The sequence below is a fragment of the Penicillium macrosclerotiorum genome (genome assembly GCF_028827735.1).
Source record: "Penicillium macrosclerotiorum strain IBT 26536 chromosome Unknown utg000010l_segment0_segment0, whole genome shotgun sequence".
Classification (NCBI taxonomy): Eukaryota; Fungi; Ascomycota; class Eurotiomycetes; order Eurotiales; family Aspergillaceae; genus Penicillium; species Penicillium macrosclerotiorum.
The window spans coordinates 1,482,444-1,496,124 of record NW_026643089.1 but is presented as its reverse complement, the minus strand read 5'-3'; the positions used below and the strand labels follow the sequence as shown (position 1 = coordinate 1,496,124).

Below are 13,681 nucleotides of genomic sequence, written 5' to 3'. Positions count from 1 at the left end.
CCCCCCAGTCTTAGCATTGGATCTAACGGGCCACAATCGGAGAAGGAACTTCCAATGTTAAAGAACGGTCCCACGTGCACTGAGTGGCGAATGATATGCATCGTAACGAGTTTCTAACGGATTGGTGGGTTCAGCCGATTGGCAAGCCGGGAGAAACTGGCGCATTCGTGAAATGCCCCTAGCGATGTGATTTGCGCGAGGCCCTCGCTCTAGCCCGCCAAGGCTCGTCTAGCGTTGAGGATGCGGATACATGCTGAGCCGATGGCTAGTCGGGAAACCCGAACATCCTATTCAAGACAAGTTGAGTGAGGCATTGGATCGAGACTTTCCTGTTCTGACGCGTGGATAATTCCGAAAAATTGACCGGTGCATGCATCTTTTAGTAAGAGGTGCATATTGCCATCTCGATTCAGCTCCATGAACACCAGAGGCCGATTCGTCCTAGAGCTTAGACAATGGTTGCGAGTGGGTCTGCCATTGCCTCATGAGTGGATGATAGGCTCACGGTCACCCATCCGATATCTTCCTACTTTTTTTCTCTGCCGCTACGGTAGGGAGACAATTTCCACACAGAGAATGTCCTGTACTAGTATCTGTCGGAGTACATATGAACGGTCACTTGTCCCTTCGCCGATTGGGAAGCTCGGCCGCAGTGACAAACACTCCCATTATCGGTGTGAATAAAGTCGTCCAACTTCTGGTTTTTGTCACTTCATCTTTGGCCTGGGGATGAGGTTGCCTAATTTTTGGACCCTTGGCAGTTTTCACCTATTTATCCTGCCATGCTTCGGTCGGGCGGGGTTTGAAACGGCGGGACATAGTAGTGTGGTCCACCACTACCCTCTGAACGACTCCAACCATCCGTCAGGCTCGAGTAGGCTATCTCTCTGTGACCGACTGTTATTGGTAGTTGGGGGCATAGTGCTCTCCCTCTGTGCCATTGCATTCATCGCGCGGGTACTGTACTGTGCCAAGCGGCCATTTTACCGGATGAGACTGACCACTATCTAGGCATGCCGTATCTCGATCGACATCGTTCGAAGGGAGCGACAGGAGGGTAAAGAATGCGCCGACTGGGCGAACCACGGGCACCCCATGTCCGATCTTGAATCGGGTCATCGACCCATCACGCGTGACTCAACTTCGACAACCCGTACGTTGGTTAATGGCCGGTTTGCGACTCGGTACGGCCATCTTTCCGAGCAACTCATCCACGTGAATGGTATACGGAAAATTGTCCTAGTCGTGGATGAGACCTTTTCCCCGACGGGACCCAAAGATGCATATACCGATTGGTTTCAGAAGTGGCGGACCATGAGCTGTACAAGCGAACCATCGAACGATGAGAGAGCCCCTCTCATAGACTCGGAGTCATAGAATACGACATGGTACCTCATAGAGGGGTTGGGGCTTTCACAGCAAGTCGCCGGTGAATGATGCTCGGCGGTTCATCGAAACATCCGACGCAGAGATGAAAATCTTCTCAGAACGCGTATCACTCCGTGGATATGGGACCAGTTGCCCTTTCACAAATCGACTCCCTCATTTACAGCAATCAAGCAGGCATGATGGTACATTAGGTCGTTTGGGGGAACTTGACGGGCGAAGAGCGGTCTGGCATTTCTACTGTCAGAAACTGGTATTGGATGATTCAATTGTGCTCGGCGTGGTCTAGTGGTGCTGTTCTAGCATCCCAACGAACAGTGATTCGAGCATATACTTGGTCTATTTTCTGAGGGACTTTCTTCATGAGTTTCCAGGTGAAAGTGGAGCATCTAATGCTGTTGAACATCATTCACAAAATGCAAAGGCAGCTCAGATTACCAAAGGCTGCCACGGTAAATAGCAAACATAATCTCCGAAATCTATATATACGCAATCGTTCCAACAGCATAGTGTCTACAAAGAGCGGCGCAGCAGCTGACTTAAGATATTATTCGCAGTAAACCGTAGAAGCATCGAACTAATGTCTAATATTTTAGTCCTCTTCCGTCAACAGATAGACATCCAGTGATTGACAGTTCCCCAAGACTTTGGATACTAGTTTTTTGGGGAATTGGAAGTATATTATCCCCTTGCGCAAGCAACCAAGCTAGTGTTACCTGCGCCACTGTATAGTATTCCTTGGCGTGTGCCAAGAATGGTACTTCATCTATAATCTCCAACTTTACTGTAACGTCCTCCTTGCTGGATCACGTTAGTTATTTTCCGAAAGTGGCCGGAGACTAGATCTTTCCAGAGAGGAATCCGCGGGGAAGGGGTGACAAGGCAGCGGCTGCAACGCCTAGTTCCCGGGCGGTCTTGAATAGTCGAATTTGATCTGACTCGATATTTAGCGAGAATGAGGAGTACTGGATTTGTATAGTAGTTGTATGGCGATGCTTGCATGCACGGCGTAAGGTGTTGCTGCTCAGTTTGCTGAGGCAGAGATTCTTATCTTTCCTTCTTTCTTCAACTCGACCGGCGCCTTGACTGTTTTTTTCGAGCGGAATCTGGGGTTTGAGCCGATGGGTGTAGAAGACATCAAGAAGAGAATACCCAGTCTCTGAAGGGTTTCATTCCACGACAATTTGCAATAGGCCATAGTACAGCCAGCCTGTGTTTTCCCATCTTCCCGTCGGCCGTTTTGAACCCAGATTTGGCGGTGAGTAAAATATTACTATGCTTTCTGGGATTCCAGGAACCCATCCCTCTAGAATCTCTTCGCTATCATCATACAAGGCAGCCAAAGCTGCTATCATTCCGTCCCAGTGTTGAAAGAAAGCATCAGAAACCAAAGGAAAGAGATATCTAAGCTAACTTACCAGTGTCCTCAAATGTCTCCCTGGCCGATAAGCTTCGTCAAACAAGTCTTATCTCTTGGGTTGATCTTCAGCGGCCTGTAATACACACTCAGGCCAATGGTGATTAAGCCAAGTCGTGGAAGCTTTTGGCCATTTTTACCCAGCGATTGACGAATGAGAGCGTGGAGGCTAGGAATAGAAAGTTCTGCACCGGAGTTTACTCACAGTTTCCCACCTTATATCCGCTGGCGATTTTGGGTACATGGTTTTTTCACGGAAGAAGAATTATGCCTCAGGCGATTACGGACGGGATGATCCGGACCGTTCAATGTCAATGGGAGTCGTATTAACCTTAAGGTTTCGACCTTATAGAGTTGTATCTCATTTCAGTTGAGAAGGTCAGTGTGGTTGCTCGCATGATAGGAGGTGATTCTCTCCCCGGATCTTGCACATACGACCACAGGGTGTGGAGAACAGGGCTTCCCGTCCGCTCAGCCGTACTTAAGCCACATACTAAACGCGGTCAATACTCATAGAGCCCCGGGCCTTAAAGCAGCGTCGAAATTTCTGTTAGGGTGGGTGCGAGTGATATAGGTGAGATTTCTGGAGATGGGGGTGAGAGAGTTGAGAACGGGGTGAGAACATGGTGAGAGGACCTACCGCAGGACTCGCATTTTAAATAAATAATGGCTGAAGGGTGCTCATTAAGGCCTACCATTTTTAATTAATCTAACTAAACTTTAGAGTTACAAAAATACGATATTAAACTAGGCATTATAAGTAATCTTATTAAAATTTACATTGTTGTCGGCATATTTAGCTGCCTCGGGCCAAGATCACAGTGCCGCCAGCTCAGGGCCCGGATTAACGTAGGGAGGGCCCACGTGACGTCTTGGCCCGTAATAGCCTAAGGAATAAGCTATAGACCTGTTATATGAATCCACCCGACCGCCTAAGTACGGACATCATTGTCTGACAGCCTTCCCCACTACAATACGTAGTAGGTATAATACATATGAGTAATTTGCATTCTGTCGTTTTATAAACTAAAAAGACTTCCAAGGTTCGAAGGTTTCACTCAGCCAGGGAGCTCTCTTGAAGCTTTTGTCGTGAAGGGTGTAGTTATCGTAGGTATGGTAGCCGCTAATCACGGCCGTACAATATAAATCCAGGGCGTATTAAAGGCGGTAGGCATTGTGAAACTGGAGCCGTGGGCCCGTGGGCTCTCACCGGTGGCGGCTTTCAAGGTTGGCTACATAGTATATCCATGGATTTCTACTTTCAGCCTTGGAACCTTAGCTACTTTGGACCTCCGGGCGCTGGAATCTTTTCGGACCTGTAATCCACAACGTCCAAATCTGAAATATGATTGCTACAGGTGGTACTATACCCCTTTAGGATTCCGTGACTCCGTGACCCGTCACATCGGAGCTCCTCAAGACTACTTGTCAATATAGTAGGATAGGGTATCGGCTAGGAAAGCTGGAATCCAATGGAACGAGATGCTCAATCTGATGATGTCTTAGATGACTTAACTATCTGAGTGTGTAGACGGGGGGATGTTGAATATCCCCTACCTCGCAGTCTAGCGCGTTACGGCGCTGTATCCCGGGTCTACCCGGAATACCATACAAAACACGTAGGAAATCGAGTATTCCTGTAACAATCTGACGCACATGGGAATATGTGGGTCTCGGTGGTATTATGCAGTCTTCTTTCTCGACACTACTCTTTACCATAACCTCAACTCACTCCACCCCTTGTTACGAGAACTCGCAGTGATCGTCGAATTTTTCACTACTTCATCATGTCCGACCTACATAAGCTGCTGAATCGAAAGCGGCCTGGGTCATGGCAAAAGTTCTGTACCAAACCTTGCATATTCCTGGCGCGACACCTTTACACTTGGCGGCAATACATTCCAGCCGCGCCAATCAAAGATCCTGTTTCGATCGTCTGTATCTCCGATACTCACAATATCCAAGTTCATCTCCCCGATGGAGACATTCTGATCCATGCTGGAGACCTCACGCAATCTGGATCCTTCAAGGAAATTCAGGAAGCACTAAGTTGGTTACGTTCACAACCTCATCACACCAAAATAATTATTGCTGGAAATCATGACCGGTTACTGGACAAAAAATGTGATGATTCGTCCGGCCAAGCAACTTCTGAAAGAGCCCGACTTGAGTGGGGTGATCTTATATACCTTGAAAATGAGCAACGAGAAGTTGTCTGTGCCAACGGCCGTCGCCTGAATGTATTTGGAAGCCCCTATTCTGCTCGCCATGGTAATTGGGCGTTCCAATATCCCAAAGGTGAAGATGTATGGGTTGACTCGGTACCTGAAGGAATTGATGTGCTCATTACGCATACTCCACCAAATGCGCACCTTGACTTACTCAAACTCGGATGTGTTCAACTATTAAAGTCACTATGGAGAGTTCAGCCACGACTGCATGTATTTGGGCATATACATGAGGGTGCTGGTATAGAATGGATTTCATTCGATAAGCTTCAGCTCGCATATGAGCGTACTGTTGCTACTGGAGGAGGCGTTAAAAATCTTCTCTGGACGATATGGGAATTCGGAATGGCCTGGTTTTCCCCGGTTGGAGAGTCAAAGTGTTTACTTATTAACTCGTCAATTATTGGCGGATTGCGGGATAATGAACGAAGAGAGCCGGTGATAGTCGTTATCTAAGTTCAATTACTTTTTTCGAGGGTGATAAGTCAAGTCATATTTCCTAAAAAGAACATGGTAAAAATCCGAGTGGGAGTGGTAAGGTGATTTTCCTAAGATCTCTCACCTCGGGACCCGCGAAGTGTTTACCCTCTCCGATCCTCGAGCATTTGTGCACCAAACACCCACAACCTCTGATCTCCGATATTCCATCGCGTATCCGTGCCATTATGGGACAGTCTTTATCGAATTTGCGTCGCCAGCGTAGCGCAAGCACCCTCAGGAACCTCGCACCTCGTCCAACCCTACCCACGCAACAACCAAGCCTCTCTATTGCAACCTTGACTAGCGCGTTGCACAATGTGGCCTTGCACCTTCATTCTCGACATAATAACCTCACCTCGATTGTCGTCGGAGGGGTAGTGAATACCCTCTTGATAAGAAGCCGTTCCCACACCAGTGATGTTGATTTTTTCAACGACAATTTGACGGCGAACGAAATAAAGATTTTGATGCAGGCAACAAAAGCGGCGATGAAGAAGGACACGTCCTTGGGAGACCAGTGGCTCAGTAATCATACCGTCCTTTTTATCCCACTAAATCTACGTCGCATTTTGACATCCCAGTCCGTGAACCAAAATGAGATAGTCTTCCGTGCTCCAGGCCTTACCATTCTCGCAGCGCCGTGGGAGTACCAACTCTGCACGAAGCTTGATAGGCTTTCGAATTCCGGAAAACTCAACAACACGCACCCCTACGACGAAGAGGATGCCTTGCATTATCTAGCCCGATATCTGGATCGAAACTCTATTGACGTTTTGCAGAAATCGAAGATCCAATGCTGGTTCCGTGACTACTCTTTGATTTGGCATCTGGGAACGGATGAGATCCTTCAACATATCAATATAGTTTACAGGGATCGATTTTCCATCCATCATAATGTGATAGATCTGACAAATTGAATTTTTACCTGCCCACGGTCTTGAAAATTGGGTCGTATTCTGAAACTGGCCGAGTGCTGTTTTCTGCACCGTAGAGGAGCCCCCATTTTGAACATTCCAAGCCACATTACGAGCTCCATTGCGGCCTTCGCGGTGAGTCCACAAAGTGGCTATCATAGTTTTAGATCTGTGTTAGCCCCCAGGTCTCAAGGCTGTATATGTTCAAATGGCGTGTTTAGTGTTCCCTTCAAACCATGCCTTCATGTTGCTGAAACTGGCAGTAAATAATTACTGAATCTAGCCCGAGTATATGTACTAAGACCTCTCTTCTTGATCCTTGAATGACTATCACTTCTCTAGAAAGTCAATAACTTCCTGATCTCCATCACCCGATGCAATGAGCGACTCTAAGCTCTGAAACATTCCGTGCAGCGTCTTCATACCGTTCATTACTGACCGAGCTAGTTTCATTCACTCCCCCGATCTGATCTAAGAAGTAGCATATGTGGAAAGGAAGTATACTTCCAAAAATAATTGCAACTTGCTTTTGATGAATAATACGGAACTAGCAATGTCTCCGCCCACCCACAACGCTTCCGCGTTGTGGGTGGGCGGAGACACTGCTAGTATGGTGACTCGGGGAAAGAAGAAACGTGACATAGTATGAAGGAATTTGAGCATAACATAAGGTCAACCTGTATCTCTATGCAGAAACTTCGCCAATGGGCTGAATATACTCTTTAGATTCTACCATTCAAGTATAATATCATTAATTAATATGGTTGTTGAGATATGAAGTAGTAATTTATCGCATTTAGTATGCGTTTTGGGGTGTCCGACTCGACCGGGAACCACGTTAGTAGGTATGACATAAGCGCTTTCCAAGGAGTAGTACTAAGCAGTCCATGTGTAGGGGAGGGTGCTCCCCACTGAACTATCTATACAGTATCTAGAGTCAATGGATACATTTGAAATTTCATTACCCTTCATTGCCTTTATATATCTAGAAGTTCCAATATACCACTGTGCACAGTACTTCAACCTTCGGGGGTTTATAGCTATGTATAACTGCGGTTCAATCATCAACGACTTTTCCGGTCGGAGTGGCGACTTTCATTTGGGACGTGATCAGTTACCTGTTCTAGCTAGATCTTGTGATGTCATTTAGAGTGTGGCAAAACCTATATATCGAGAGGTGTTTCGAAACGAAAGGCGAGGTTGCTCCCACGTTCTCAACAGCATCACGGATCATCCTTAAACTTGTCCCAATTTGAACCAACTGATCAAACATATAAGGCTCCACCATGTCGGACTTCTTCCGCCGAGCATCTGACGCTCTCCAACATCGCACTCGTCAGGATTCAACAAGCTCCACTAGCTCCACAGAGGGGGCCATTGATTCCAGCGCTGCTAAAGCCCCTGATCAACCACTGAATCAACAGGCCCAGACAGCTCAGCCTCAGCCTCAGACTCATGCATACCCCAATGAATCATTCTCTTCAACGGCACCTGGTATGTAGTCATTATTCGATCTCGGCCTGATCTGGCCGTTCTATCCAGTGTATGCACATGTGTTAATGAAATCATCTTAGAAAACATAGCCAATCCAAAGCCGCGCCGCCTTTGGGGCTGGAAACACGACCAAGAGAACAAGACTGACCCGAAGCAGATCCCAGCCCAGAAAAAGGATGATACTGACTGGATTTTTGGAACTTAAGGAGAATGGAATATGGTCTTAGGAGGTGGACCAGGGGGTGTCTTCTAGTTTTATTTTGAATGAGCCCAATAATTTGATAATGGGGTACGAGAATGAACAGAATGGAAATCTGCCCTTGAATGAAGATTGATTTATGATAACTTGAGAAGATATTAAATCCATATCCCGATTACAGAACATTCTATCTGTCAAAATATAGCAATTCTAGGACCTGAATAGAAGGAGTAACAGCATCAATAGTAGCAAAAGTGATGTAATGGTAAATCATCAATTCATTAATGATGACCGTTAGCAGGCTGAAGTATGCTTAAGATTTTAGCTGATTGAAAACAACTTGGATCGCCATTTTGATTCAATACACGACAGAATCAGCATTCTTTTCGACGATTGAAATGTTATCGAAGCATAGAGCAATAAAAGTGGTCAATCCCACATGTTGCAAGGTGTTTATAAACAAAGGGCGAAAACACGTGGACAAGATGGAAACTCCCAGAAACTGAGAATAATCAGGACTCGTCGTATCCACTCCTGCTCTTACCGATGCGGTAATTTGTAAGGGGGATCATAGTTGCCCGGGTCTGTATCATTGGTCGTGCTGTTCCAGCAGTATCGTTTAACACACATTGTGTATTGCTCTGGGACGGCCATGTCAGTGCGTTCTAGACTTCGACTCAGGATCGCGCAGCCTAAATATGTCGGCCAGTCAGGGTCAATTGTTGCGTTGGCCATCATAGCGACATCATAACCATTCCTAATAATCAAATGACGTTCTGTGGTATAATACTGTAAGTCGAACATAGATACATTCGATTGGTAGGTGTATGGTGAGTTCGGAGTATAGACGACCAAAGGGACCGAGCTGCTCATGTTTGAGCTATTGCAGTCGAAGAAGGTAGGCCGGTTGTTCAGCCCCAGGTTTATTTGCCCTAAGATTAATAAATACCTCTAAATAAAGAATATATAGGTACCTCGTGCTACATGACCTAGACCTAATGGTTCTTATTTCTCTAAACCAATATAGGATAGCAGAATTCCTTAAGAGATTAGAAAACTTAAAGCCAGGGCTTATTTAGTATGTATTACTTGCTTATCAGACTTACTTCGACCACTCTTATATACATTTACAGTCTAACTTCTAGTTTCCTGTAAAGAATATAAAGTTTTCTATAGTTCTATGAAGACCAACATAGAGACATATTTCTATCTTTTCATATCCATCAGTTAAATATCACCTATCGCTTTGCATACTATAGAAAACGACAACGGGCAAACATAATTTCTTTGTTCAATTCATACAAAATGATTAGCATGTTTTTCATTGCTCTCAAGAGTAGTTATATATAAGTAAGCAACGCTACAGACAATGCAGGCAAAGAATTCGGCGGTAGTGTGCCTACTTTCAACTTTAAATTTATTATTTAGCACGTATTCAGAATTGTACACGCCCTTATTAGTAGCTAGATCTCTTCGATTTATGTAGATTCAAACTGCTGTATTTGCAATCTCCGCTCCCTACGTATTCACGTTGAGAACGTAGATATCTTTGCGGGTTCCACCTACTACTTCTTTTAATTCTGCGAATCTGTCGATATAGCCCCGATCTACGAAAACGAAATAATTTAGGTCAAGCTATTAGTATACTTACCGTGCTCCCTAGCATTTTATCGTTCCCTAAGAGAGCTTTCAACGAGCTTCTGCTCTAGATCGGCTTCCTTACTATAATCGGAAGCCCTTGTCTTAGTATACTACTTACTACTACCCTAGTAGTAGAATTCTAAATATACCCCTATATAAATCTCTCTTTGTAGGTCTAGTATAGCTACTCCTTTAGATACGATTATATTATATAGCTATATACAGGAGAAGAGCTTTATATATATACACTTTAGAGCTTATTTTATGTGTTGTAATTAATCTAAGTAAAAGGAATAAATAATCGAAGACGATAGGTAAATAGCTATAAGGGTATATTTTTCGAACTATAACTGAAAACTTTTAACAGGAAACTACTTATAAAGGTGCTCTTAAATTATTACTTCGTTAGCTCTATTAAGGTTATAATAAGAAAGATGAAAGGATTATACTTCAAGGCTCTATAACAACATTTTGAATTGATAACTCCTTGTTCCAAGCCAATATACCTCGCTAGGAAATTTAGTTCTCTCAAGATGAATGTTAATTCTTTTGTGGTCTAACCCTTCAAATTTTGGCGAAGTCTAGATACTATAAGATCCGTTGCTTCAGGGAGAGGTATAGGGCCCAATCATATTCCAGCCCTAGCTCAGCTGAAAGGGTCAGTACGGGGTCATACGACGCAGGGTTATTCTCACCTGGCCATCACCCATTCTCATCCCGATGACGTAGACCTAAAGCGGCGCTCACCCCATTCTCACCCGGGCTACACCCACCCGACTACTGACCGCGTTTAAGCCACACGCCGGCAGATTAGTAGTTGGGTAACCACCAGCGAATCCCTGCTGTTGTATATTTTTTTTTGTTTTATGAACAAATTCGAGGTGAACTTGTAACCACTGAGAAAGCTGGCGCCGTGAGCCCAACGGTGAGTACTTTGTAGCTTGACTGGCAGTCTGGACGCTGTATGAGCAAATTGATCCATGGGCAGACCGACGGGATTTATTTTTGATAAATGATCTATTCAGTCGAGTTCACAAATGGCTCTGACTTTTCTAGGGATGAATCAAGATATCCCACTATGCAGGTGAGCTGGAGTAATTTCCAAATGCGGATGGAATGTAAGCTTCTCAATGTTGATGATCAAAATCACTCATCAGATACGAACATTCACCGTAGATAAAAGCCCTGAATAATTTATTTTGTTTGGAATGACCGACACTATCAGTCTGTACCTGTAACTGAGATGAGCCGAGAGCAAAATCACCAAACATAAGTAGGTGAAGTGAAAGGGGAATCGAAATTTTGAGGAGGCTGCTAGGTCTCGTCAGCGTTATAGGTAGAGATTTGCACAGAGCCTCGGAAGGGGCAGGTAAAGATGGCGACATATCCAAGGCCTTTCGGTCAGAAACGTCTTTTGATCAGGCGCCGATAGATGGAAGTAAACCTCCGGTCAAAGATCCACAAAACGGAAAAATGGGAACAGGGATATCTCTAATGGTAAAATACTGAGACTTCGAGAGAATCAATCTGAGGCAATGATTCTTATTGTTAGCATGTGGTCGATTTTCAACCGATGGCTTATACAATAAGCAAAAGACACAGCCAAAATAGCAACGTCATCGCTGCCGAAATTATTTCGAAGATTTCAAATGAGTATCCATCTCACCGAGTTGGAGCGTAGAAAAGATTGCAGACCAAGCAGAAACAATTAGTAGAATTCGTTGCCGCTAATTCTCCACCAAAGAAGGCCAGTGTTGTCCCTCAAATCATTCACAAAGCCCGATACCAATCATTCATATTCGGCGGTGATACATTAAATCAAGCACAGGCACAATGTAGACGAGACAGCCAACCTATTCAAACAAATAGAATAACTCCAAAAATCAAAAACTGAAAACCAAAACAAGATCTAACATGGCAAAGTCAAACGAGAAACATCCAGAATCAGAATAAGAAAAGAAAAAAAGACAAAAAAACAGCCCTCATCCAAAAAGAACTCATGTGCTTCATGAATAGCCATGTTATCATACCTTTCAACAGGCATTTAGACTAAAGGTCATCCCGTATTTCGGGTCATTTCCTGGGAAAAACTAAAGATGTATCTGGGGAATATTTGGGGGGGGGGGGGCCTCGGTCGATTTCGAATGCAGTAAATCCTTCCTCCCCGAACATCCATCGTGGAGTTTTCCGCATCGTGATTGGCTGTAACGTTGGTGGGAGTCCCGGGGTCGCAATAAAATCCATTGGACTCGATGTGGGAAGAAATCCGTTAAACGGCCATGCAAGGAAAACCACGGCAAATTTCCACGGATCCACGGATCCACGGACCCGGAGTGGTAGTAGAGCATCAGAAAGAAGAAAATAGTCCAGGGCAAAGCAATCTCAATCCAGGGAGAATATGTCATGAATGGGCCTCATTCTGATAATGGAAATGGTCGTGGTCCGCAGCAGGTCTGCGGTAAAATCAATGGTCCGCAAATCTCACTCGGCGGCGACGTTCATTAATCAGCTTCTCCGTGTCAACATAAAGACAATCGAAGAACTGCATAGCACTAGAGTCCTTCAGGATCTTGGCAACCTGGGTACCAGCTGAGATGAGCTGCAGCACATTGCGGTCATCCTTGACGGGTCGAGAGCTGTGCTTCGCAGCATGGCGCATCTCCAGCGAGTTCTCTAACACAGTAATAAGCTGCTTGATCTGACCATTGTGGAGAGTGTGGCGAGGAATGCGGCGTCGGGTTGCCAGCCTCTTCAGCAAATGTACCCATTCATTCCATTCACGGTCCGAGGGAACTTGGACTCGTCGCTTGTCTGGCTCTATAGGAATGGGGAACTGATACCTTGCAAAGAAGTCATAGCCACACGTGGATAAGCGATCATTGACTTGGTGCAAGATTCTATCTTGTTCAGCTGCATCGAGGTTAGTAGGGAGCTGTGGGAGCTCTTCCTCACGAACTGTGTGGCTCCGGGGAGGTTCCAAGATTTGATGGGGACCGTCAAATTCATCCCGGGTGGACGGACGTCTCTGGGAAATGTATTGAGAGCTTCCTCGGCTTATATCGGCAGCGCGCCGACTGTTCCTTTCCACGATATATTCCGGGCTTTCCGAGGTATTCATTGGCCTAACATCATGTCTTACAGGCTCGTTCGACATGTGGGGGGAGTGGCTCCAGTCAGGATATACTGGTGGCAGAGGGAGTGGTTGTCCAGCGGGAGGGTAAGAGAGCCGTTGATTCACCATATGAGCGTGATTATCCAGTGGCGCTGAGAATCCATGGTATTGAGCCCGGGCTTCGAAATCTATAGATCCGAGTAAAAGCGGGTTGTCCCTGTGGCTGTACGCACGGGGCGCAGAAGGAGCCCTTTTACGGCTTAGCAGGCGTACCAAACGAGCCTCTGGTTGCTATTGGAGTCGGGGCTGGGCAGGAAACAATTCTTCATGGTAAAAAAGGGTTACCTTTGACGGTGGATGATGGGAGAATTCCCCGATGGTGCGTACACGGAGTGCTGAGCCATAGTGCTGCACCGAAATGTGAGTTTGAGTTCGCCACGAAGCAAGAAAAAAAAAAGAAAATCGACACCGAAGGGAATGAAAGGGAGAATAGGGAGAAGATGGGAGGGAATAATATATGCTATGCTGACCTGGCGCGAGACAGGATATCTAGTTTACTGCTAACAGAGCCCGCCCGAGAACCGAGCGTGACCGGGGTTGTTGAGATAGGCTGAAAGCACACGGGAACCGCCGTGGGAGGAGACAGGGCAGGAACCATGAATGGAGGACGGATTTGAGTGAATAACTGATCCCTCCAGGAATAAAGGAGAAAGGTAAAAGGAACTGGCGGCAAAGGAGTAATCAGCAAAAGATATATGCTGAAGGAAGAAGAGGGTGAACGAATCCGCGGACAGGAAGAAGCGCTGGGTG

At 45.6% G+C, this 13,681-nt stretch overlaps 5 protein-coding genes across 5 annotated transcripts; 3 read left to right on the top strand and 2 right to left on the bottom strand.

Moving 5' to 3' along the window:
* Positions 1 to 4,590: 4,590 nt before the first annotated feature.
* Positions 4,591 to 5,487, top strand: N7462_010180 (metallophosphatase domain-containing protein; the record flags this gene model as incomplete). The annotated part of the gene is made up of 1 exon (XM_057081894.1): positions 4,591 to 5,487. The coding sequence occupies one exon, from the start codon at positions 4,591 to 4,593 to the stop codon at positions 5,485 to 5,487; it is 897 nt and encodes a 298-aa protein (XP_056928934.1).
* A 209-nt stretch (positions 5,488 to 5,696) lies between these two features.
* N7462_010179 (uncharacterized protein) lies at positions 5,697 to 6,428 on the top strand (the record flags this gene model as incomplete). The annotated part of the gene is made up of 1 exon (XM_057081893.1): positions 5,697 to 6,428. The coding sequence occupies one exon, from the start codon at positions 5,697 to 5,699 to the stop codon at positions 6,426 to 6,428; it is 732 nt and encodes a 243-aa protein (XP_056928933.1).
* Positions 6,429 to 7,711: 1,283 nt separating this feature from the next.
* Positions 7,712 to 8,124, top strand: N7462_010178 (uncharacterized protein; the record flags this gene model as incomplete). Its single annotated transcript, XM_057081892.1, has 2 exons — positions 7,712 to 7,923; positions 7,968 to 8,124. 2 exons carry the CDS (start codon positions 7,712 to 7,714, stop codon positions 8,122 to 8,124), a joined length of 369 nt encoding a protein of 122 aa, XP_056928932.1.
* A 534-nt stretch (positions 8,125 to 8,658) lies between these two features.
* N7462_010177 (uncharacterized protein) lies at positions 8,659 to 8,991 on the bottom strand (the record flags this gene model as incomplete). The annotated part of the gene is made up of 1 exon (XM_057081891.1): positions 8,659 to 8,991. One exon carries the CDS (start codon positions 8,989 to 8,991, stop codon positions 8,659 to 8,661), a length of 333 nt encoding a protein of 110 aa, XP_056928931.1.
* Positions 8,992 to 12,223: 3,232 nt separating this feature from the next.
* Positions 12,224 to 13,275, bottom strand: N7462_010176 (uncharacterized protein; the record flags this gene model as incomplete). The annotated part of the gene is made up of 2 exons (XM_057081890.1): positions 12,224 to 13,121; positions 13,217 to 13,275. The coding sequence occupies 2 exons, from the start codon at positions 13,273 to 13,275 to the stop codon at positions 12,224 to 12,226; spliced, it is 957 nt and encodes a 318-aa protein (XP_056928930.1).
* Positions 13,276 to 13,681: the final 406 nt, after the last annotated feature.